At 43.1% G+C, this 25,542-nt stretch overlaps 1 protein-coding gene across 1 annotated transcript; it reads right to left on the bottom strand.

The window, feature by feature from the left end:
* Positions 1 to 2,363: 2,363 nt before the first annotated feature.
* LOC143591483 (vacuolar-sorting receptor 1-like) lies at positions 2,364 to 15,433 on the bottom strand. Its single transcript, XM_077071674.1, has 12 exons — positions 15,133 to 15,433; positions 13,392 to 14,075; positions 13,197 to 13,285; positions 12,614 to 12,683; positions 12,441 to 12,524; positions 12,257 to 12,333; positions 12,075 to 12,156; positions 11,919 to 12,001; positions 11,762 to 11,828; positions 11,505 to 11,633; positions 11,245 to 11,354; positions 2,364 to 2,482 (listed from the first exon to the last, which is right to left on the bottom strand). The coding sequence occupies exons 1-12, from the start codon at positions 15,431 to 15,433 to the stop codon at positions 2,384 to 2,386; spliced, it is 1,875 nt and encodes a 624-aa protein (XP_076927789.1). The 3' UTR covers positions 2,364 to 2,383.
* Positions 15,434 to 25,542: the final 10,109 nt, after the last annotated feature.

Consider the following 25,542-nt stretch of genomic DNA (forward strand, 5'->3'; position numbering starts at 1 on the left):
TCATCTTACATCACTGTCAATAAGAAAATCATACAAACACATATCATTAAACGGTCGTGAAATATATCATATTTTTTTTAATTCTTTATACGTGACTCATATTTTTTTACATCAGTATAAAAAGTGAAATAAGATTTAAAAGAAAACACCGATTGGATTAACGAGTGTGACTTGGATCTGTGATTCATCGTTATGAACTAAAATACAAATTGTTACTATTATATTATAACAAAAATGTCATAAAAATCATTTAAAGTGAAAAGAAACCCTTTTGCATATCATCACAAATGTTATTTTATTGATACTTGTAAAATATGGGTGGGGGTCTCGATAAGTACATGGGGTTTTAGCGTAAAAACCGGTGACAAAGAACACAAGAATAACAAACAAATTAATTGCGTCGTAACGTTGCAGTTAATTTGGTTTTTAATGAGACCCATCTACACACGTAGTCAACACCTCTATTCTCTTTTCCCACGGTCAACTTCCCAAATATATTATCCTTTATTTTTTAACAACGCCAAGTAAGCCTTTTTTTTTAGACGGATGTTAGCCGTCCGTATTGATATTGATATTTCGGACTTAACTCACTCAGGAACATCATTATAGATTAAAGAGAAAACTCATCACTGTGTCGGAAAATCCTCTTGAATCAAGTTTCAAACCTAAGACATTAAAATCTCAAGCCTTAATCATTAACCCCTGCCATTGAGGTATTGAACCAGAAGCTCAACTACATGAAATATATTATCTATTAACTTAAGGGTGGTGTTTCAGCTAAGATAAAACTTAAAATTTTAATCTCATATTACATCTATGTAGTTAGATCGATTATTCTTGTATAATGAGTTATCTGATTAGTTTAACAACTAACTAGCCATTGTTTTGTAATTTTATGGTTTTAAATTCAAAACCTGACTCAATGGTGTTTTTTTCACACTGGTAGATTTTTTTCTTTGATAATGTTCCTGGTAGATTGAAGCATGCAGTGTTAAAATTAGTATGGACGATTGACGTTATGATTCAGAAAAACTCATTTGGAAAGGGTCGCTTTAATTATAAAAAAAACAATACTATTTACACTTAGACCCATGCTCTATTACAACTTGACATTTTTCAGCTAAACTATTATTACCATAACAATGCTCCTCATTCTCAAGAATTAAAATTCCTAGTCTCTCACTTATTCACAATCAATTCAAAATGCTAATAAAAATACATAAGAAATCAACACAACTATTGTATGATACTGAAATTCAAATTAACACCATTAGTGCAATGCATCCCACTAGTTGATTCTTGTTACTAGGGGCGGGAAATTCTGTCACAACCCGAAACCTGACATGAAAAAAATATAGGTTTTGGGTTGTCTGAAACGACCCTTTTCCCGAACTCGACTCATTTAAAAAGTGTGTTGACCCGTTTAAAAATCTAGAGAAGTATATATTTTGATTTTGGAGATAGGAAGTGTTAAATTTCCAAGTTAAATGCTTAATTTTTAATTTTCCATATATCTATTCACATCCAACATTTTTTTAGTTCTAAATATATATTCTTTGATTATTTTAATTCATTTGTTCTTATTTTTAGCTAAATATACAAACCAAAGTTTGTTAATTGAAAATGAGAGATAAGTGCCAAAAACAATAGAATTTGTCACAAATTATTAAAATGTTTTATATGTTTAAGACTTATATGAATGGTGTAGAAATGGTTACAAGTCACAACTGACAACTATACAACATCCCTCAACTTCTTCACCATGAAATTTTGGAAACTCAATCTTACAAAATCGATTATTGCTCCTTTTATTCTGAGTGATCTTCATGATTTGAATGTTGATTGTCATTGTTATTGCTTAAATCTTGTAAGCTTCGGATTACCTTAGTCAAGGTTGTACGGATTCCTGCCATTTTCATAAATTCTCTCTCAAGTCGCTCGTGATTCCTCAAAAGACTTTTTGTGTTTACTCAACTGTCGATTCTAACCTCAATTGTCAACCTCATGATCCTTAGTTATACACCACTAAGACTAATCTGACTTGAGCTACGAAAAATGTATCTAAAACCATAACAAACTTTTAGATAAAGATAAATGAGCACATTAGCGAAGGTGCCTTAATAGTAAGAAATTGATGCATTTCAATGCATGCATATCATATGCTATTTTTCAGATTTGATGCCTCAAATACATATACATATTCAAGTAGTAACTTTTGTTGATTTTATCAATGGAAAACAGTCAAATATATATGGACCAACTCACACAGGTATAGATTCAGCATTATAATCGTAAATTGACCAAACAAAAATCTCAAAACCAACGGTTCTATATACATAAGAGATAGTATCGAACATGCATGCCATCCCCGAGTGTACGTTGTCTAGATTTCTCCATGAGACCTGGTAATAGGAACCTCAGCCTCATTATCCAGTGGCATATATTGTGCCATAATAGCCCGGATCTCTAAATCCATGTATCTCTGCATTAAAAGTTCACAAGTATACACAAATATTGATTATATAGATGTTAATACAAAACCAAAAGTAAAGAACAATAAACAAATTAATCAACACTTACACCTACCATATGTGATTCTTGTCTATTCACTACGTACGTATAGTGATTATGTGGTTCTCATAGTTCTTTACATAATGAGCATGTCTCATCTCTTTTTTTTATCATATAAATTGACTATAATGCATTTGGATTTTTGGATTTTCTCACACACACATAGGGTTTCTGAAGAGGTAGGTCCCCGCAAAGCCCAGTTGGACCCGCAACACACCTTAGAGGTCCTTCTGCGCAAAGATCAACTGGTTCCGCAGGACCCACCATGCTCAGAGAGATGAAGACCTTACACGCAGTAAGCCAGCTGTTCCCGCAGGAAAGCCTCCCAGTGGTACAGTATCCCGCCTGTTCCCACAGCTGCGGATACAAGCCATGAGGGAAGGCTACCCGCACTAACAGTAAAGCTACACGCATAAGGCACTAACTCATACTTCAGTAATGTCACCTGAAGAAGAAATGAGCAAGGCGGGAATATTCCCGCCCAAAAGAGCCAGTCCGTACGCTTCCAGAAGATCTTTTGTACTATACCTACCAGGATATGGACAAATAGACAAGATCTGACTAAAGCGACCCATGAACCAATCACAGGGTGACAGCTCACAGACAATAGTACCAGGAGGAGCACGCTCCAGTACAAAATGTCACTATCAGCCGCTGCCTATCCACCAACTCCCATCGTTGCACGAACATAGCCCGTAGTTGGTGGAAAAGGAATATTATACAGCTGGCCGTACCTGCTTGGAAACCTACCTTCGGCTATAAATACTCCAACACCTTGGAACGGTATCATTATCTTATATTATCTTATCTTCTCTCTAGCTATTTCTCTCAATATACACTTATATTCAGAGCAATCTAGTCTGATTCTCACGCCGGAGGGTGGTCACAAGGAGGAACCCCCCCCCCCTTCTCAGTGACGAGCTCACGGTGTCTATTTTGCAGGTCGAGAAGAATAACCATCTTTGCCGGACCTAACCCTCGTGGGAAACATCTACTTAACCCTAAGATTATCCGTAATCTGCCGTGGTCACTTAGTGTTTCTTCATCGGCGCCATCCGTACATTAAGCTAGAACTAATTCACACTCAGTTTTTTCAAACTTCTGGAAAGATGGTTAAGGTTACTCCGATGCCAAGGCCACCGAGTGACCAAGAAACTCCGGTAATAACAACCCCAGCTACTGGGGGGAACACCGGTGAATACACGATTTTTACGAACACTACCCCGGCTACCCAAGCCGGGGCAAGTGCAGTAAACAATCCTCCCCTGCGATTCATTGATACCCAGGTGGAGAAGCAACAGACGAGGCTTCCCCGCCAAACGCTAGATCAAGTTAAAGCTTGGGCGGAAGCACGGCAGAAAGAATTCCAAGCTGAGTTGGATGAATGTTTACGTTCACTCCAACAGGCCAATGACGAATTCGGAAGCACTCGACAACAGCTCAACATGAGCAATGATTGCGAGTATTCGGATGATGATTGGGAAGAATCTGACAGTGACGCAAACCCTCGTCATAAGGCGAAAGGGAAGCGTAAAGAAGTAGACTTCCGCTCAAAAAGAAATTTTGGAGAAACTTTCAAGCCAAAGAGCGCGGAGGGAAACCCACGTGACTTCTCCAAAACTTTCAGACCGACTGTTGCAAATGCGGGAACGTCCAAGTTTGCAAGAGACATTGCGGAAGCAATCGCTCCAAAGAGTGCCAAACAGATGTCCAACATAGGCACTTACGATGGCGTATCCGACCCAGACGATCACTTGAACAGATTTATAGCGGGGGCAACCGTCAGCAATTGGACAGAACCCACATGGTGCTACATGTTCCAGATGACGCTCGTCGGGGCAGCCAGAGCGTGGTTTGATCGTCTACCGGTCCACCACATTTACGATTGGGCAGACTTCCAGCACAAGTTCAGCCAGCACTTCAGTCAACAAAGAAAATATACTAAAGAGCAATGGACGATCCTCAACTGCATCCGAGAGGAAGATGAGTCTTTGCTAGACTTCATCATGCGCTTCAACTCAAAGAAAGCTAAGTCTGGGCACTATTAGCGAAGATCTTGTTCGCGCTGCTTTCATCCAGGGCGCTGAAGACCCAGAGCTCATCCGCACCTTGACGGGTAAAGACGGCATGCCATCCACGTGGGATGCCATCATGACGGCAGCTAAACGCTTTGCGGAAACGGAGAAGCAACTGGGTAGAGATCTTCCCCAGAGCACAAACCTCTACACCCAGAAAACAAGAGAAAATAACGTCCTTACCGCCCGACAAAACAAAAAGAGGAAGCTTGGTATTTGGCAGTCAAGGGTAAACTTTGAAACCTCATCCGGCTCTCACCCTCGGTTAGGCGGAAGGGACAACATGCAGTCGAACCGGAATCCCAGATGGACGCCACTCACCAAAAGCGTCACCGAGATATTTGCCACCGAGAGGCTCCCATGGCCAGTGGCTCCAATAATCCGACAGCGTATAAACGCTGATCAAAGCAAATCCTGTGACTTCCATGGGACAAAAGGCCACACCACGGAGGAATGCATATTCTTGAAGGACGTCGTCGAAGCATTCGTCAGAGATGGGAAACTCACACACCTCGTGGCGTAATGGATGCTGAGCAGGCTAACGCGTGTAGAACCCCAGTTGGGGAAAACATGGGCGAAACTGCAACTTCAATGTCGGAGAGTACATACTGCGTAACAACGAGGTTCCGAACCAGGCGCATACCGGCCCGAAAGGCTCGATGGCACCGCCATCCCAAGAACTTGGAATGGAGCTCAATTACGCAGATGCCACATGTAGATCAATTCCAAACTTGTAAAGAAAAGGCCTAGAGCCACTTCTAATGGAAATGATTCTCCTTATCACATTGATGTTGATAGCCTTACCTTTATACTTATGAACCGACCACACTGTTCACCGCATAAATAAGTGAGGAAGTAAGTAGTTGCGTGTGGAAAGCGGCAAAACCCGCATAAACACAAACGGTAGAAAATTTCTAAAAAGATGAGGAAAACCTTCATGCAGGTCAGATATAGGTGAAGTTTGGTCATCCTACTAAGTGAAAGTGACGGTCCTACCCGCACAATCATGATAGAGGAAACTGAACATTAACCTACTATCAATCGCGCATCGAAAAGTTAACTTATTCGAAACACTTAGAAAATTGCTAAGTTAAACTAAAATATGCATGAGCAAATCATATAATGTTTATAAAGCAAGGCAATTGCAAGTTAAACTAAAATATGCATGATGTTTACAAGGCAAGGCGTTAACAAAATATTTATATTCACAATAAAAATTCAAACATTACAAGAATGGCTAGGTATCTACCCGCCTACAAAAATACAAATCTATCCTAACGGTTGGAAGGGATCTCAAGGTTCAAGCTTCGGGACCACTCCCTCCAAACCCACTTGAACCCGCACCATCAGTTGGCTGTGGCGGTTCAAGGAAAGCTTTAAGAACAGCTAGCCCGTCATCAGCAGCCGCAATTTCGTTCACCTTCTCTACAACCGGATGCGGGAAGGCAGCATACTGGTTCACAGCTTGGTCGTAGGCAGCTTCAGTGTCTACATCGTGTAAAGGAAAGTTGGAAGGCGGGATGCCCTTCTCAGCAAATCCTAGACCAAGCAGGAAACCAGCTTTCTCCCCATCCTCATGAGAAGCGTTGAGGGCTGCACTCATGGCATCGCCATAAGATGTGTTCGCAAAAATCCGATGCACAACCTCTAAAAAAAGGTATATATAAAGGAACTGTTCTAAGTATAAAGAAAAGCGTAAAGAAATTAGGGAGCTACGCGTACCTGCGGCATCGCTTCTCGTAGAAGCAATTCCTTAGTGATCAGAGCTTCTCGGAGGGTAGCTTGAGCTTGATCGCGGGCGCGTTCGGCTTCATTCTTGTTGAGGTTGGCAAGCAACACATCCTTATCAGCAGCCTCTTCAACGCCCTTGAGCTTGCGCTCAGTGCGATCAAGCATACCCTTCTGATCCATGAGCTCTTGGAGCTTCTTGGCATCTTCTAAAGCCAAAGCATCATGAGCCTGCTGAAGCTTCTCTAGTTTGGCTTTAAGCTCTTCGTTCTCAGTGCGCAGAGGCTCAGCAACGGCTTCAGCTTTGGTGGCCCTCTCGGTCGCATTACGCGCAGTTTCCTTGGCCAACCTAAGCTGTTCGTTAACAGTTTGGCTAGCCTTGGAACGGGCCTCATGCCTGGCCTGAATCTCGACTTTAAGGTCCTTGAAGGCCTTCTCTTTCTCCGCAGCAATGGCGGCGAGCCTCTTGTTTTCCTCCAGCAGCGAACGCGCCTGAGCCACCTCCAGGCTAGGCGCCGTCTTTAACTTGTCGTTTTCACGACAAAGCAACTCGACGCGCGGCTGCATCTGGGCAAGAACAATTCGTAGCTCATTGGACAGCCTACCCTCCTGGTAGCTAGCCATTGCCTCCCCCAACGCACCGCTTGGAGCAGCATGGCGCGCCCAGTCGACACAATCCACAGCCGTCCTTAGGGTTGTTCCTCGGCGGATATTCCACCTTGGAGCATACACCTCATTGGAATCCGAAACTGCAAAAAACAAACAGTTAGGAAAAAATGATAAGAATAAATAATAGGCCAAAGTAACCCCACGCACCTATAGGGTCGATAACAGGCCGGTAGCCGCCAAACCCATCACCCGAACCTAGGGGATATCCATCCAAGAGGTCAAGGAGATGGGGAGGCAAAGATTGGCTAGAGGTCCCAACCCCAAACATACCTGAAGAACCGGCCATGGACGAGGTAGTCGCTGACACCGGAGGGGGCATAGTAGAACCACCGTGGTAGAGACCATCGGAGGTGAACTCATTGGAGATGAACTCACAACCGTGGTCGCCGCTGCGGATGAGCTCGCAGGAAAAGTCACCTCCGGTCCAGTGAAAGATGTAGTAAAGATAGCACTGACAACCGTCGGAGATGACGTCATAACCGGAACAGTTGACTCAATAGTATGAGCAACTGAACCAGCACCGGAAACAGGCGCAGGCGCCTGGGTCATCGCCTCAGATAGGTTGACCAAACCTATCGTTGTGGGTCCGGAACTGCTTCCTCCCGCACCGCTCTGGAAAGCGGATACGTCCACTCCTGCATAAAGAACAAAACATTAAAAACAATGGCGGAAAGAAATGCGGAAAAGGTACACTATACTTACGGGTTTTCTTAATCTTGAAAGACCTGACGAGCGGAGACGAGCCCGATGGAACTGGCCTCTTCACGCCAGTCACCGTCGTAACGCTTGGTTGCTCGGAGGTGACAGTCGTCTCAACCTCCGAGGCAATGGTCTCGCCACCACCAAGGTTCCCCGCCGCCTCCTCGCTTTCAGTCTCGGAATCAGACTGATTTCCCAGGTCGACGACAGAGGTAACTTTCGCCTTGCCCTTCCCGCCAGCAGCCTTCTTCTTCCTCACAAAGAAAGGCCCATCTGCGGATTCCTCATCAGAAGATGACAAAATCAGAGGAATTCCAGCAGAAGTTTGAGTATGAAGAGGACGAGGATTAAAAAACTCCTTACCTGGCCGGGTGGCACTCAAATTTCGTGGCCCGGCGGGTAGACTTCTACGAATCTATCCGCCATTTGCTCCAGAATGGGCAACTCGTTCTCATCGAGGTCACGAGTACCCAACCGTGCGGGACCACCAGTCTCCCGCGGATGCAGGAGCGATTGTAAGTCGTTCCCCTCTGAATAAAAAAGATAACAATGTTAGAAGAAAAACCCTAAACCAACACAAAAAATGGAGCATACCGTAAGGAATAGAGCTCAAACCGTATTCAAGGACGATGGGTATTTGCGGCGTCCCGGACCCGGCATCCTTCCATACGCGGCTCATCCCGAGCATCACCATCCCAGACTCCGCGAAGCGATAAACCGGAGTCTGGATCTGGGAGATCTTAGAGAACCATTCCGTCTCCTGGTAATTGGAGACGTGAAGGTTGGGGAGTACCCTCCCGTTCTTGAACGTCATCGCGAGGGGGACGACGCGAGCGGAGATATAGAAAAACTCCCGCTTCCAAGAACGAAGACTGCGCTCAGTAGCACAGATCTTCAACCCCTTGATCCGAGTGACCAGGGTATACCAACCCTGGATGCACCTCCAGGAGTAGAAGGTCATCAGGCGGTCGACGCGGGGCTCGATGCCCAGAATGCAGCACACCCATTCAAAATGGCGAACCTTAGCAATCGTCATCGGGTGCACCTCCGTCAAGTGTACACCGTGTTTCTCCAAAACACGGTATACAAACTTCGTTAATTGTAATCTGAGATTCCCATATATGAAGAACGAGGTGTAAACCCCTATCTTGCCCTTAGGGGCATCATACACCGTCTGGTGGGGCTCCGGAAACTCAGGCTCGTAAGGATCGAGCATGAACTTCTTGACGATATAGTGGTATAAATCGACAGAAAGAGTACACTGGCACTCGCCAGTAGTACTCTTATCGTCCTTACCAGACGTGGACGTCGGGTTCTCGAGGTATACATCGGACTCCTCGACGTTAACCTCGGGATCATGTGTAGACGACATTTTTTAGATGTTAAAGAGAGCGATTTCAGGAGAATGCTCGACGAAAAAGTTAGAGTATTCGCCGGAAATCGCTTAGAAGAAGAAGAGTGAAGTGAAGGTATGGGATGAGATGCACCCTCTACCCCCTTATATACTCATCGCAATGAATGCGATGAATTTAATGCGGAGGAGAGAGAGAGCGCAGGTGCAATGAAACGGCGACACGTGGATAAAGCAAGCTGGCAACAGGTGTCAGAATGGCGCGTGACGTGAAACTCGCGCCCAAGCGCCTGAAAAAGCGTCCAGATTGACCACATGCTGTCACGTCGTCATAACTTCCTGCACGTCCTGAAGCCGTCAGAAGACGCCAACGTTCCTTCAGCCGTTTGGACTGCCCTTATCCTTTCACCAACTCTTCAAATTTCAGAAAGATTCAAAAAGATTCAAAAATAAGAGGGAATATACCCCCTTACCTTGGAGAACAAGAAACCATAAGACAAGTGCGGGTACAGTGTCAAGGTGAAACCCTTCACATACTTAGCACTTGCAGGGAATTGAAGCCAAGATACCTTGGAAAACAAGGAACCGTAAGACAAGTGCGGGTACAGTGTCGAGGCGAAACCCTTCACATACTCAGCACTTGCAGGGAATTGAACCCAAGAAGGATCTTATGGGCCATGCTCGCGGAAAGAGAAATAACACCTCCGCATGGCGGGAACGTTGAGAACTAGATTGTTTGAAGCTTCAAGGTGGAATTGGTGGTTTAACATAACTGATCACTATGTCCAAAACTACCAAAACCTCGTGAAGAATCTATACAAGTGAAACTCAACGCTCCCGACTTGCGAAGAGGTTAAACACCTACCCGCATCATAACCAAAGATCAGGCAGAAAAGTCGGGAGAAATTCTGCAAGTGACATTAGGAAAACTGCGGGAAGAATCCCCACGGAAAACCTTAAAAAACAAAAACCCCTCTTTAAAACTCCTTGCTTAAAGTCCAAAAGTTCACCTCATTAACAATTCATGAGAAGAACAATGGACTGGGGGGACTTGAAGAGGTAGGTCCCCGCAAAGCCCAGTTGGACCCACAACACACCTTAGAGGTACGTCTGCGCAAAGATCAACTGGTTCCGCAGGACCCACCATGCTCAGAGAGATGAAGACCTTACACGCAGTAAGCCAGCTGTTCCCGCAGGAAAGCCTCCCAGTGGTACAGTACCCCGCCTGTTCCCGCAGCTGCGGATACAAGCCATGAGGGAAGGCTACCCGCACTAACAGTAAAGCTACACGCATAAGGCACTAACTCATACTTCAGTAATGTCACCTGAAGAAGGAATGAGCAAGGCGGGAATATTCCCGCCCAAAAGAGCCAGTCCGTACGCTTCCAGAAGATATTTTGTACTATACCTACCAGGATATGGACAAATAGACAAGATCTGACTAAAGCGACCCATGAACCAATCACAGGGTGACAGCTCACAGACAATAGTACCAGGAGGAGCACGCTCCAGTACAAAATGTCACTATCAGCCCCTGCCTACCCACCAACTCCCATCGTGGCACGAACATAGCCCGTAGTTGGTGGAAAAGGAATATTATACAGCTGGCCGTACCTGCTTGGAAACCTACCTTCGGCTATAAATACTCCAACACCTTGGAACGGTATCATTATCTTATATTATCTTATCTTCTCTCTAGCTATTTCTCTCAATATACACTTATATTCAGAGCAATCTAGTCTGATTCTCACGCCGGAGGGTGGTCACAAGGAGGAACCCCCCCCCTTCTCAGTGACGAGCTCACGGTGTCTATTTTGCAGGTCGAGAAGAATAACCATCTTTGCCGGACCTAACCCTCGTGGGAAACATCTACTTAACCCTAAGATTATCCGTAATCTGCCGGGGTCACTTAGTGTTTCTTCAGTTTCTTTGTGTTTAATTAGCCCACATGCCCAAGTTAGGTTTCATTACGGTTTGTTTCTGGTTTACATCGATGGTTCGCTCTCTACTCTAGTTATGCAATTCAGTTAAATGCACTTCATAACTTTTACAAATTTCAATAAGCTACTTAACTGCATTATGTATCGATCCCAGTTAAATCACTTCGTACAACTGCTTATTCAAAAAGAGGGAAAAAGTTAAAAGGCGTACCCGAACTCTATACTTGTAGAATATGTATCCAACAACTCCAATAGCAATCAAAACAAAAATCACCCATCCAAAACCCCAGCCGCCGCCGCGTGTATTAACGTCTTTAGTACCTGTCCAAGATTCATTAATTAATCAAATCAAGAAACATTCTACAAATTTTGTAGATCTGCAACAATGTCTTTTCAGATAAACCGATAAATCTTTGAGTTTGGAAAGTACCATGAATAAAATCCTAGAAACATATATTCAATAATACTCACTTATGCATATATCATGTTCTTTAAGGTAGAACAAGTTGGCTGCACAGCTGCACTCATAACTTCCCCAAGTATTCTTGCACTTGCATTTAGAACACTGACATGCGCTCTTCTCTTTGCATTCATCGATATCTAAAACATAATAAGGTAAGGATCATAAAACAAGTAGCAAGTTTGACTTTCGTCCCGAAAAGAACAACCCAAATTCCAAAGTAGACTCATTTCATAAGTAAATGGATCAAAATTGGCACTTGTCGTACCTTCACAAATACTAACTCCGTCTCCCTTGAAACCCGGTGGACATGTGCAACCTTTTGTTTGGCCATCCTTAAGGAAGATGAACAATATACATTCATACATATACATACACACATATACTGATACAAACAAAGAGAGATAGATTGAGAGAGAACTAACAATACAAGCAGTGTAGTTCCTGCCGTCGTTGGTGCCTTCCCAACAACCTCCATTTTTAACTTCACAACGGAGGGCTGTCGAAGCTACAATGAAAATAAAAGGGGGCGTTTTAGATATTTCATTATGCTAATTTATTCTCAAATGGAAGCAAACTACCTTCACAATGTGTATAACCATCACCAACAAACTTCACACCATTCACAACCGGGCATTCACACACTTTCCCGCGGAAAGTATCCTGCATCATATGAATTAAAACATGTTTATCGGATAAGTCATAAGATAATCTAAACCATGAATAAAAATTGGGACCATGTGAAATAGAATTATCGTGCTACCTTGCAAGCGGTAATATTAGCAACTTTGTCAATCCAGCAGCCACCATTGTCGATCAGACACTCGTTTGCTTCTATTTCTGCAAGCATTATATTATTCGAAATCAATGCATTGACCCGAGCCACATTGATAATTATATAGCTGCCCGTTTTTTATATGAACTCATTTTGCCAGGCTTATACTGACCGTTGCTTAAACATAAGGCTGGTTCTGTGTTCTCCTTAAATCCCGAACAAATGGCTTTCAAAACGGCCTTGTTATCAAGTCTACCTGCAATTGTTACTAGACAGTTTTATTTAAAAAAATTGAGATGAACTTTAACATCAAAATATTTACTGTTGTAGTTGTAGACAACAGACCTCTATATTGTTTGTTATTTATCACAAGAGTCGGTTGCATTGTCACATCCCCACGGGTACCATCCCCTATCTGCAGATTTACAATATTATGCATATTATCATGTCAACAATATGCAAATTTGCAACTTAGAGGTGAACAAATGGGCCAGCCCATAAAATCCTATAATGGGCGTAATTTTAGTTTATAATTTGAGGTATTTTTGCACAAAATGATTTACATTATTTATTAAAATTTGTTATTGTGTTAGAAGAACTTTATGTTATTATGTCACTTTTAAGTAATATTATCATTCAACATTTAAGTTTTGGACCAAGCTTTGACCCAATTAAAAGTTGTACATCTCTAGTTTCGTTCCATTTATTTACAAATCGGTCATTTTGGGTTACATTTTATCTTAAGCTTGAACTAGTCGATTGGTATAACAAAATAAATAAATAGAAAACGTCTCGGTTGTTGGTAGTTGCCCAAAGTGTATTTATAATGCATATAACGTGCCAAGTCGTTTTGTAAATTTACATAATTATATAATAATGAAATAAAAATCATATCTGACACGCTATTAGTTAATAAATAATCACAAACCTGTGCGTCCTGCTCAGCCTTGAGGACTGCGTTTTCGGTGTCTTCTTCTATATTACCCACACATTCATTTATTTTCGCAATATCAACTCCTGGTTATACCACATAAAGTCAATATTAGCCAAAGATTAATCAAGCATAAACCAAAAAAAGAGATGATTAAAAGAAATAACCATATTTTATAACACATTAACTTACCAAACGTTGCGATAACTTCATACGCGCATTCTATGTTAAACTTCTTCTCTTTCATTTGACAACGATTTGAAAAATCCGTCACATAGTCCCACCAAAACCATGGTTTCCCGTCTTCACTCGCTACCTTATAAAAACAAGCCTGAATCAAATTTTGAACAACTACTTCTTTCCCAGTATACCCTTTACTAAAATCTTCCTCAGGATCCGGAGCACAATATCTCCCATGATTAATACACTGAGACTTGCACCTATCGCTTGATTTATAATCCTCCGGACAATACCAAGTTATATAATGTGGTGTGAATTTCGCGTGTCCTTGTTGTTCAAGCATTTTTGCAACATGTTTAAACGTTTTAACAAAGTTTAATTGAGTGTCACACTTGGGCCCACATTCGTCGTTGCTATTGGTCCAAAATGCATATTCGACACGCTCATCTGGATGAGGGAGAGCTTCGGTCCAATCAAGAGTTACAAGGACAAGATCATTGTTTTCTAGGGATTTTTTTATTGATGTTCCAAGTGATTGTGTGATGAGGACGGATGAGATTGTTAATTTTTGCAAGTAAGTGGCTGCTGGATCTTCTGGCTTTTCCATGGTTATTAATTTATCGGAGTCACTCTCGACGAGTATAGCATCAGCCCCGGCGTTTTGTGCGTTCCATGCCTTCTTTGAGAAGAAACAACCTGTCAAATAGATAGATACCAATGATTTATGCCTTGTATGTCAAGAAATGGTTTTGGACAAGCGGGACAAAAGGAAACATGACAGAAATAGCCCAAACTTCACGCGAGTGTAATTTGGTGTATAAGTTGAGTTACTATGCCTGTACGTAAGCAGCGTTGGAAAGGTCTCAACGAGCGAGATCATGTGGCAAACTGTCTTGGACAATTTGACCTGGCTGGCTCTCTGACCCAAATTCCGTCAATTAGGGCTTTGGTTTCGTCACCCAAGATTTTTGGCAAATGACAAATTTTAGCTCACTCGTATTCTTTTCTTTTTGGTGTAATTGATTGTCTCAAATCACACATTTATTAGTCTCGTTAACCTCAGTATTTATTACCATCTTGTAAATTCGAATATTTGGCAATAGCTACCAAATTTAGAGTTGTCTTTATAAGGACACCTCATGTAATGGTTTAAGTTAGGGGTGTTCATAAATCGTTGAGACTGACCGAACCACGCAAACTGAAAAAAAAAACGATATGGTTTGGCCAGTTTATAATATATACAGTCCGGTTCACAGTTTGGTTTTGCATTTGATGGTTTACGGTTTAGACTTGAAACATGCCGTGTAAACTAAACTGGCCATTTAACATTAACCAATTGTTCTATTATAGAAATATGAAGTTAGGCTTATATATTGTGTTCATAAACAACCCTTATATTTTACTTACGAAATTTAATACAAAAGTATGTTTTTTATAACATATTTTTGTCTAGGATCATTTTTTCAAATGAACGATTTGAAGATCTAATGATTCTAAAGACCGTGGATCGTTGGGAGCTTTCAATTCATAGATGTAAAACCAAACCGTAAAAACAGTGATTTGAGAACGTTTAAACGCAAATTTAGTTTTACATCAACCTTTTTTCAAGAATTCTGTGTATGTTATTTTTCATGCTTCCGCTCTGCGTCAACTTTTAACTTCAAACTCAAATTTCAACAAAATCACTTTTTAACAACTTTAGTTGGATCAAAAGATCATTAAAACCAACAATCCCAAAGTAAAGTGTTCTTACCACCGCGATCCGCAAGAAGAAACACGGGAAGGCCACCGGGCTTCTTCGGTTTAAAAGATATATCATTGTTGAGTTCGGTGCAAGCTTCAGGATTCGCCTTTCGATATCTAACCACACCGGTTAGTGTTCCTCCGTATCTAGGAATACCAAAATTAGCAAGTGCACATTTATAAGTGTCCTTCAAACTCTCAGGTGATGCCACCTTTAAACTGATGTTTTCCACCACAAATCTACACAAACAAGATTCAATGATAAATAAAAACCAAACACAAATCACAAAAACCAACTTTAATGTTCTCATAATATCAAGTTTTGATCAAAACTCAACACCCAAATTCTAATGGTTTGTATGTAGTTAAAATATAAAGTGTCGTTTGTGGTGTTTGATATGTACTAAATGTATCGGAAACTACGAGGAGACAACGAGGCCGGCAATTAAATCAAAGTGGTCATATAAATCCAATAGCTTCGGAACAATACTTTTAAAATAATACATTCTAATTTAAGTGAAAGATCCAATACACTAATGTCTTAACGTACATTATGTACGTGAATCCATTTTTTCACGAATTGATCTATGAAAACACATTCAAACATCTCGGAATCGTCAATACATATCCAATCAATCATTTGTTCACCGAAAAAAAAACAGTTTTGGATGGTTAATCGATTTTTTTCACTTTTTTCACAAAGACCGTTTTTGAGCGTTTGCTGAGCGTTTAAGTTTTGTGAGCGTTTTAGTTTTTTTTGCCTTTGAGCGTCTCGTGTACCTACCGCACGTTAAGGCATTAGCGTACAGTAACTGCACCCCAAATTTAAAGTTAACTAATAATAATTTGTAAGGCTCCATTACCGGTAGCCCTACATTTGGTGTTGGATTTACTCATAAACGCAGTTCTAAATATCAGAGTTAATTAAATCATTCGTGGAATATTAAAACTTCAACCATAATATAATACATAACCTTCAAATCTTGTCTTATAAAACATTCATAGTCATTTAAAACAAAACATAGTCTTTAAAACATTACAACATTTCTTCGAGATGTCAGTCTCTTCGATTCCATGCCATGTGTCTTCAATCACGTGAGCTGCCTCAACCTATTTGCCTGCGTGCATACTAAAAGTCAGCTACGCTGAGTGAGTTCTAGTTAATCACATAACTTACTTTACATACACATATACGTGCCCGAAGGTACGCATTACATACTTAACCTGTCCATCAATCTTTCATACACATATATAACTATCCTTACATTATAAAGAACATTCACCCTACATACCTCGGATATTATTAGGGTCCGGTACCCTCCATCCTCGGATATTATTAGCGTCCGATACCCTACATCCTCGGATATTATTAGGGTCCGGTCACCCTTTATCCTCGGATATTATTAGGGTCCGGTACTCTCCATCCTCGGATATTATTAGGGTCCGGTACCCTTTCTTCCATCCCTCCTTAACATACTTTCTATATACATAATCGTAACTTTGGCACATGCATACATCATTCATTCTTCATATTACAACATACATATAACATCAACCATTTCCTGGCAGTACATGCAATTCCGAAGATCGTTCATGTACCGGTAAGAAACCATTCATACATTTCACATAATACATATATGGCATACACTTATCACTTAGGATAAGTGTATTAACTAATCACATCGAGTATGCACACTGCCCCGAAAACATAACAAGAAATGGGGCTAAAAACTCACCTGAAGTCGGTTACGTTCACCACTAATGGTAATTTCTTTCTTGAGCTGTGCACGGCTAACTGTATAATATTTACATGTATCAATTAACTATTCTATCTCATATCGTATTTCTATCTTTTTTATAACCCACAACAAACGGAGGTCCGGGGGCAGCGCCCCTGGCAGCGGGGTCTAGGGGCGGCAACCCCTAGCAGGGTCCAAGGGGCAGAGCCCCTGGCTGGGGTCGAGCTGCCAGGTCAGCTTGAAAAATTTTTATTTACATTAACTGTCGTAACACATTTTCCATTAAGATTTTGAATCATTAATTAATTTGCTAACTCAAAAGTTCAAGGGCCTAATTGTAATTAATTCATTCTTTTTTAAGTCCGGGGACTGTTCTGTCATTTTATCAAAGTTCTAATTCGTTATTCAGTTCTTAACGAATGGGAGTTCATAGCGAATTAACTATTATAACGAATCTGGTTTTGTAATGAATTAGACCTCATAACGAACTGGTCCTTATGACGAATTGGATCTTATAACGAACTGGTCCTTATAACGAATTGGACCTTATAACGAATCAGCTCATGTAGCGAATCAGTCCATGTAACGAATTGGACTTTTTAATTCGTTATCTCAGTTAACGAATGGTCATAGCGAAGTGGAAGTTAGTTCGTTATATTACCCTTAACGAATCTGAGCACGAACCAAGTCTAGTTCAACCTTAGTTCGCTAGCGGAGCCTAACGAATTAATAGGTGATTCATTAGCTGATTCGTATAAGGGAGCATAACGAACTAGACTTAGTTCGTGCTCGTACCACTTTCCGGCGTCGCCTTTCCGGAAAGCCGCCGGAAAAACGCGAACTCACCGGAAAAACGAGTTTTAAGTCGTTTTTCACCGTTTTTCGCCCCGTTCGATCCATATCTGAGCTAGGGTGATCCCTAAGCTCATCATAAGTTCGGTTTATACCCGATTCCACCCTGGATCTCGTGATTTAAACGGTTTATCAGTGTCGGCTCGTCGTTTCGCAATTATATCTAACGGGTTAAGCTCATATAATATTAAACTATCGTTACCTTGGGTCGGTGTTCGGTTTCCTTCTTGATTTCGGCTAGGGATAAGGAAGAACTAGAGAGAAATCTTAAGTGTGTGTTTTTAGGTGGTGTATGGAATATGTGTGAATGTGGATTAAGTGATGATTAATGGTATTTATATTTAGGGGTCATGGGCTTAAGCCCATGGACTCTACATTTTTCTTTTATACCCAAAGTCCATGACCCATATCCATTTAACCCAACACTAGCCCAACTCATTTCTATTTATCTAAACCGATAACGACCCACAGTAAAATAGATGAAATTTATATTATTACTATGATCAAAAGTAGGATGTTACATAATTCATACAGACAATGTAACTCGTGACACTCTTAATTTTCACTTTATGGTTGATAAGGACCCGTGTGCTCGTAACTTTCTTTTATGTTGTTTCATAATATCTTACGGCCTACGTACTTTGTCGTCAGAGTGTGACTATCCTTGACACACCGTAATTAAAAGTTAAGTGTGCCATCGAGTACATTGTTAGGTTGGACGGTTATTATACCAATTTCATTCTTCATTTCTATCTCTATTCAACATACAAACTATTTTTCTCTTTTTTTATATACTCAAGTATATTATTTAAAGTTTAAAGAGATGATGAATATTGAAATTCTATATTTGAAAGATCACTATCAATCAAACTTTAAATTTTTGTGATGGAAATCCAGATGGAGATGCAAAATATAAAAATATTTAAGTTTTTGAGATGGAAATGGAGAAAGAGATCTTACCTTGAATGCCTTAAGTTATGACTAAAATGTGATTAAATGAGTGGTTCTTGTGAAGAAGAATAAAATAAACTTCTCTCGGTTAATCCATCTATTTCTGAATACATTTTGAAAATATAACATTTCTAGAGCATGATATGTATATGTAATTCAACCCAACCCATGGAATATTATGACAAATTCATAACTATGTGATTACGCCATTCATAGTCACGTGAAGAAACACTAAGTGACCCGGTACAGATTATAGATAATCTGGGGGTTAAGTAATGTTTCCCACGGATGAGATCTAGCTGAGAAGGTTGTTCTTCAGGAGACCTGCAAAACAAACACCGTAAGCTCGTCACTGAGAAGGGGGGGGGGGTTCCTCCTTGTGACCACCCTCCGGCGTGAGAATCAGACTAGGTTGCTCTGAATGTAAGTGTATATTAAGAGATTGCTAGATGACTGGATAGCAGATGATCTTACCATTCCAAGATGTTGGAGTATTTATAGCCGAAGGTAGGTTTCCTAGAAGGTACAGCCGGCTGAATAGTATTCCTGTTCTACCAACAGTGGACTATGCACAGGCCATACTGGTTGGTGGATAGATTACGGCCAACAGTAACTATGTCGGCTGCACTATTCCTCCAACTGTAGATTATGCACGTCCTACCTACTGTGGATTATACGCAGGCCATGCTGGTTGGTGAATAGGTTACGGCCAACAGTAACACTATTTCACCAACTGTAGGCTGCGCACGCCCTACAGTAAGGGTTGGTGAGTAGGCAGCGGCTAATAGTGACAAACAGTACTAGAGGGTGCTCCTCCTCGCACTGTTGTCGGTGAGCTGTCACCCTGTGATTGGCTCATGGGTTGTTCTGGTCAGATCGTCTGTCCTATCCATACCTTGGTAGGTATAGTACAAAAGATCTTTCAGAATCATACAGACTGGCTCATTTAGGCGGGATTGTTCCCGCCTTGCTCATTCCTTCATGTGACTACTGAAGTATCTATTGTCTTGTGCGTGTAGCCCTGCTGTCTGCGGGTAGCCTTCCCTGATGGCTTGTATCCGCAACTGCGGGAACAGGCGGGGTACTTCACCATTGGGAGGCTTTCCCTGCGTGTACAGCTTGCGTACTGCGCGTAAGGTTATATGAGCATGGTGGGTCCTGCGGGAGCAGATGGTCTTTGCGCAGACGTCCCTGTTCAAGGTGAGTCTTGCGGGACCAACTGGGCTCTGCTGGGACCTACCTCTTCAAGTCCCCCCAGTCCAATGTTCTTCTCATGAATGTTCAATAAAGTGAGGTGAACTTTTGGACTTTAAGCAATGGGTTTTGAAAAGGTTTTTAGTTTTAAGGTTCTCCGTGGGGATTCTTCCCGCGGATTTCCTAATGTCACTTGCAAAAATTCCCGATTTTTTTGCTTGATCTTTGGGTATGATGCGGGTAGGTATGTAACCTTCTCGCAAGTCAGGAGCGTTGAGTCTCACTTGTGTGGATTCTCCTTGAGGTTTTAGTGGTTTTGAACATAGTGATCAATTATGTTTAAACCACCAATTCCATCCTGGAGCCTCAAAACAATGTATTTCTCGACGTTCCCGCTATGCGGGGATGTTATTTCCGTTTCCACAAGCATTGCCCAAAAGATCCTTCTTGGTTTCAATTCCCTGCGGAGCGCTAGGTATGTGAAGGGTTTTGCCTTAACACTGTACCCGCGCTCGTCTTACAGTTACTTTACTTTCAAGGTACCCCTGGCGTCAATTCCCTGCGGGTGCTAGGTATGTGAAGGGTTTTGCCCTAACACTGTACCCGCACCCGCCTTATAGTTACTTTGTTGGTTTTCTTGGCTTCAATTCCCTGCGGGTGCTAGGTATGTGAAGGGTTTTGCCTTAACACTGTACCCGCATCCGTCTTATGGTTACTTGGTTGCCAAGGTAAGGGGTATTTTCCCGCTTACTTTTGAATCTTTTTGAATTTTGAATTTTGAAATTCGAAAGGTTGGTAAGGATAAGAACAGTCCAGACATCTGAAACGTCGTGCGACGGTTTCTTCTGACTGTGTCAGGACGTGCAGGAAGTTATGGTGACGTGACAGTACATGGTCATTCCAGACGCTTTTTCAGGCGCGTGGGCGCGATTTTTCGGGCGCGTGGCCGCGAAATTACTGGCATGCGTCCTTTTGACAGCTGTTGCCAGGTTGCTTTTTGCCACGCGTCACAGTTTCATTGCACCTTCAATTTCTCTCTCCTCCGCATTAAATTCACCGCATTAATTGCGATTAATATATAAAGGGGGTGGAGGATCCTTTCCGATTCATACTTTCACATTTTCTCTTCATCTTTACAGCGATTTCCAGTGAATACTCTAATTAGTCGAGCATTCCCCTGAAATCGTTTTCTTCTTCCTTTTGCAAGATGTCTTCACATGATTTCGAGCCTACGACCGATGATAGGAGTACTGCTGGCGAGTGCCAGTGTGCTCTGCCCGGCGATCAGTACCGGTATGTTGTTAGGAAGTTCATGCTCGATCCTCTCGAGCCTGAGTTTCCTGAATCCCACCAGACCGTGTACGATGCCCCTAGAGGCAAGATCGGGGTTTATGCAGCATTCTTTGTCTATGGGAATCTTAGGTTCCCATTGACAAAGTTTGTTTACCGTGTCCTTGAGAGGCACGGTGTTCATTTGACCGAGCTGCACCCTATGGCAGTCGCCAAGATTCGCCACTTCGAGTGGGTGTGCCGGATTCTGGGCATCGAGCCCCATGTGGACCGCCTGATGACCTTCTATACCTGGAGGTGCATCCAGGGGTGGTACACGCTGACAACCCGTATCAAGGGTTTAAAGATTTGTGCGACCGAGCGCAGTCTCCGATCGTGGAAGCGGGAGTTCTTCTACATATCCGCCCGCGCCGTCCCCCTTGCCATGAAGTTTAAAAATGGCCAAGCAATTCCGAGTCTTCACGCCCCCAACTACCAGGAGGCGGAATGGTTCTCGAAGATATCCCTGGTCCAATCTCCGGTTTACCGGTTTGCGGAGTCCGGGATGGTGATGCTGGGGATGAGCCGGGTGTGGAAGGAGGCGTCTCAGGTTCCCATCCTTCTCGAATACGGTTTGAACTCTACTCCTTATGGTATGTCTTGTCTTTCTTGCTGATATGAGTTTGTCTTCTAACTGTTTCTTTTCTCTTAGAGGGGAACAATTTGGAGTCGCTCCTGTACCCGCGGGAAGCTGACGATCCTGTGCGGATGGGTACTCGTGCTCTTGATGAGAACGAGTTGCCCATCCTGGAGCAAACAGCGGATCGGTTTGTGGAGGTTTATCCGCTGGGCCACGAGATCCTGAGCCACCGGCGGCCAGGTAAGGCGTTATTCTCCCCTCCACCCCTCAGTGCTGTACCCGCTGCTGGAATTCCTTACACCCTGTCTTCTTCTGAGGAATCCGCAGATGGTCCTTCGTTAGTGCGGAAGAAGCGGGCTGCCGGCGGGAAAGGGAAGGAGAAGGCGGCCTCCACAGCCGATCCAGTGCTCCTATCTGACACTGAGTCAGATAGTGAAGAGGCGGGGGGGAAGCCCGGTGGTGAGAAGACCACTGTTCCGGAGGCTACGACTGTTACCTCTGGAGAACCAATGACAACCACGGTGACCGGCATCAAGAGACCGGCTCCATCGGGTTCGTCCCCGCCCGTCTGTACGTTCAAGCGGAAGAAACCCTGTAAGTACAACTCTCTTAGCTTTTATCTTCATAGTTTAATCTTCAAGTCTTTTTAACACTTTTCTTCTTTACGCAGGTGTGGATGTTGGCGCATTCCAGGGTGAGGGGCCGAGTACAACCTCTCCGCCAATGACGGTAGGCTTGGTCAGCCTACCTGAGGCGTCGACCCAGGCGCCTGCGCCTGCCTCCGCTGGTTCAGTTGCTCATTCTGAGCCGACTGTTCCAGCCGAGATGACGTCACCGCCGGCGGTGAGTGCAATTTTTACAGCATCGTTCACCGAGCCGGCGGTTACTGTTGCTGCTGACTCTTCGGCGGCGTCCGCGACGGACACCATGCCTCCGCCATCGACTGCGGCGGAAACCATGCCGCCTCCGCCATCGGCCTCGACGGCTGGACCTTCAGGTACGCGCGGGGCTTCTCGCCGATCTTTGTTACCTTCCCATCTGCCTGACCTTTTGGATGGATTTCCCTTAGGTTCAGGTGATGGGTTCGGTGGCTATCGGCCTGTGATCGACCCTACAGGTGCGTAGGGTTCTTTTGTCCTTTATGTAATTTTTATCATCTTTTCCTAACTGCTTTGTTTCTTTTGCAGTGTCGGATTCCAATGAAGTGTATGTTCCAAGATGGAACATACGCCGAGGAACAACCCTTCGTACACCTGTGGAGTGCGTGGACTGGGCTCGCCACGCTGCTCCCCATGGTGCGTTGGGGGAAGCCATGGTTAGCTACCAGGAGGGTAGGCTAACCAACGAGCTTCGGGTTCTCCTGGCCCGGATGCAGCCACGCGTCGAGCTGCTTTGTCGTGAAAACGACAAGTTGAAAGCAGCTCGTGTTAAAGAAATATCTCAGGCGCGTGCTCTCCGGGAGGAGAACCAAAAACTGACCGCAGTATCTGCGGAGAAGGAGAAGGCCTTCAAGGCCCTCGAGGTTGAGGTTCAAGCGCGACTCGAGGCCCGCTCCAAGGCTGCCCAAGCTGTTAACGAACAGCTTCGGCTAGCTAAGGAGACTGCGAGGAACGCGACCGAGAGGGCCACCAAGGCTGAAGTTGTTGCTGAGCCTCTCCGCCTGGAGAATGAAGAACTTAAAGCTAAGTTAGAGGCTCTTCAACAGGCTCATGATGCCTTGGCTATGGAGGATGCGAAGAAGCTTCAAGAGATCCTGGACCAGAGGGGTGTGCTTGCGCAGACCGAGCGGAAGCTTAAGGGCGTTGAAGAGGCCGCTGCAAAGGATGTGCTTCTCGCCAATCTTAATAAGAACGAAGCTGAACGCGCCTGCACCCAAGCTCTGGCTGCCAAGGAATGGCTTCTTCGAGAAGCGTTGCCTCAGGTATTTTAGCTTTATGTCGTCACGCTTTCCTTTGTAGAATAGTTCTTGTACATTTTTTGTAGGTTGTGCGTCGGGTCTTTTCAGAGACATCTTACGACGATGCTATGAGCGCAGCTCTCAACGCTTCTCATGAGGATGGGGAACGGACCGGCTTCCTGCTTGGTCTAGGGTTTGCTGAGAAAGGCGTCCCGCCTTCCAACTTCCCTCTGTATAATGCGGATACCGAAACTATTTATGACCAAGCAGTGAACCATTATGCTGCCTTCCCGCATCCGGTGGTGGAGAAGGTAAATGAAATTGCTGCTGCTGATGATGGGCTTGCTGTCCTTAGAGCTTTCCTTGAACCGTCACACTCTGCTGATGGTGCGGGTCCAAGTGGGAGTGGTCCTGAAGCATGATCCAAAAGATCCCTTTCCACCACTAGCGTAGATATTTGCTCTTACTTCTTTTGTATGCGGGTATATACCCAGCAATGTTTGTAATATTCAAGTTGATGGAATAAAGAATGTGTTTGTCCTTTTCTTTATTTAACGCATGTTTACACTTGGCAATTTCTTTAGTACTTAGATAAGTTAACTTTTTGACATGGTAAATTATAAGTTTATTTTTTCTTCCTCTTTCATGATTGTGCGGGTAAGACCGTCACTTGCACTTAGTAGGATGGCTAAACTTACATTTATCCTGCGTGGAAGTTTTCCTTATCTTTTCCTTGAAATTTTCTAAGTGTTCAGAATAAGTTAACCCTTGAACGTGGTAGATGATAGGTTGAAGTTTTGCTTCCTTGTTTGTGATTGTGCGGGTAAGACCGTCACTTGCACTTACAAGGATGGCTAAACTTTACTTACATCTGACCTGCGTGTAGGTTTTCCTTATTATTTTTTTAGTATAAGTTAACCTTTGAACGTGGTAGATGATAGGTTGAAGTTTTGCTTCCTTGTTCGTGATTGTGCGGGTAAGACCGTCACTTGCACTTACAAGGATGGCTAAACTTTACTTACATCTGACCTGCGTGTAGGTTTTCCTTATTATTTTTTTAGTATAAGTTAACCTTTGAACGTGGTAGATGATAGGTTGAAGTTTTGCTTCCTTGTTCGTGATTGTGCGGATAAAACCGTCACTTGCACTTACAAGGATGGCTAAACTTTACTTACATCTGACCTGCGTGTAGGTTTTCCTTAGAACTTTTTAACATTTTTAGCGTTGTGTTTATGCGGGTTTTGCCGCCTTCCACACGCAACTACTTACTTCTTCACGCATTGGTGCGGTGAATACCGGCACATGGGAAGTTCATAAGTTAAAGGCAAGGCTATCAACACATTGTGTAAGGAGAATCATTTCCATTAGAAGTGGCTCTAGGCCTTTTCTTTACAAGTTTGGAATTGATCTACATATAACATTTGCGTAATTGAGCTCCATTCCATGTTCTTGGGATAGGAGTGCCATCGAGCCTTTCAAGCCGGTATGCGCCTTTTCCCAGGACTTCTTTGATAATGTATGGCCCTTCCCAGATCGGGGCCAGCTTTCCTGAGCGCTCTTGGTTTGAAGCCTCGTTGTTACGCAGTATGTAGTCTCCTTCATTGAAGTTGCAGAGTTTTACCCGCGTGTTGTAGTACTTTTGCATTTGTCGTTTGTAATTTTCTTCACGCACTGCGGCTAAGTCTCTGCGTTCCTCGGTTAGCATAAGGTCTAACCGTCTTTCCGCATCATTGTCTTCTGGCTGAATCAAGACCCTTGGTGAGGGTAAACCAATTTCGACTGGGACCATGGCTTCAGTGCCATAAGTAAGACTGAACGGGGTTTCCCCCGTACTGGCCTTTTTCAGCGTTCTGTTTGCCCAAAGGACGTGCGGGAGCT

The sequence above is a fragment of the Bidens hawaiensis genome, unplaced genomic scaffold (assembly GCF_021521415.1).
Source record: "Bidens hawaiensis isolate Kalapana, Puna unplaced genomic scaffold, B.hawaiensis_p1.1 tig00039694_1, whole genome shotgun sequence".
Taxonomy (NCBI): Eukaryota; Viridiplantae; Streptophyta; class Magnoliopsida; order Asterales; family Asteraceae; genus Bidens; species Bidens hawaiensis.

Excerpts from the sequence above, each read along its gene's own strand:
- LOC143591483 (XM_077071674.1), bottom strand. The coding sequence starts at position 15,433 with ATGAGAACATTAAAGTTGGTTTTTGTGATTTGTGTTTGGTTTTTATTT. Across the intron at positions 12,525-12,613 it reads AAATAACAAACAATATAGAG|GTAGACTTGATAACAAGGCC; the intron begins GTCTGTTGTCTA and ends TAACAATTGCAG. Across the intron at positions 2,483-11,244 it reads TCTACAAGTATAGAGTTCGG|AGATACATGGATTTAGAGAT; the intron begins GTACGCCTTTTA and ends CTTTTAATGCAG.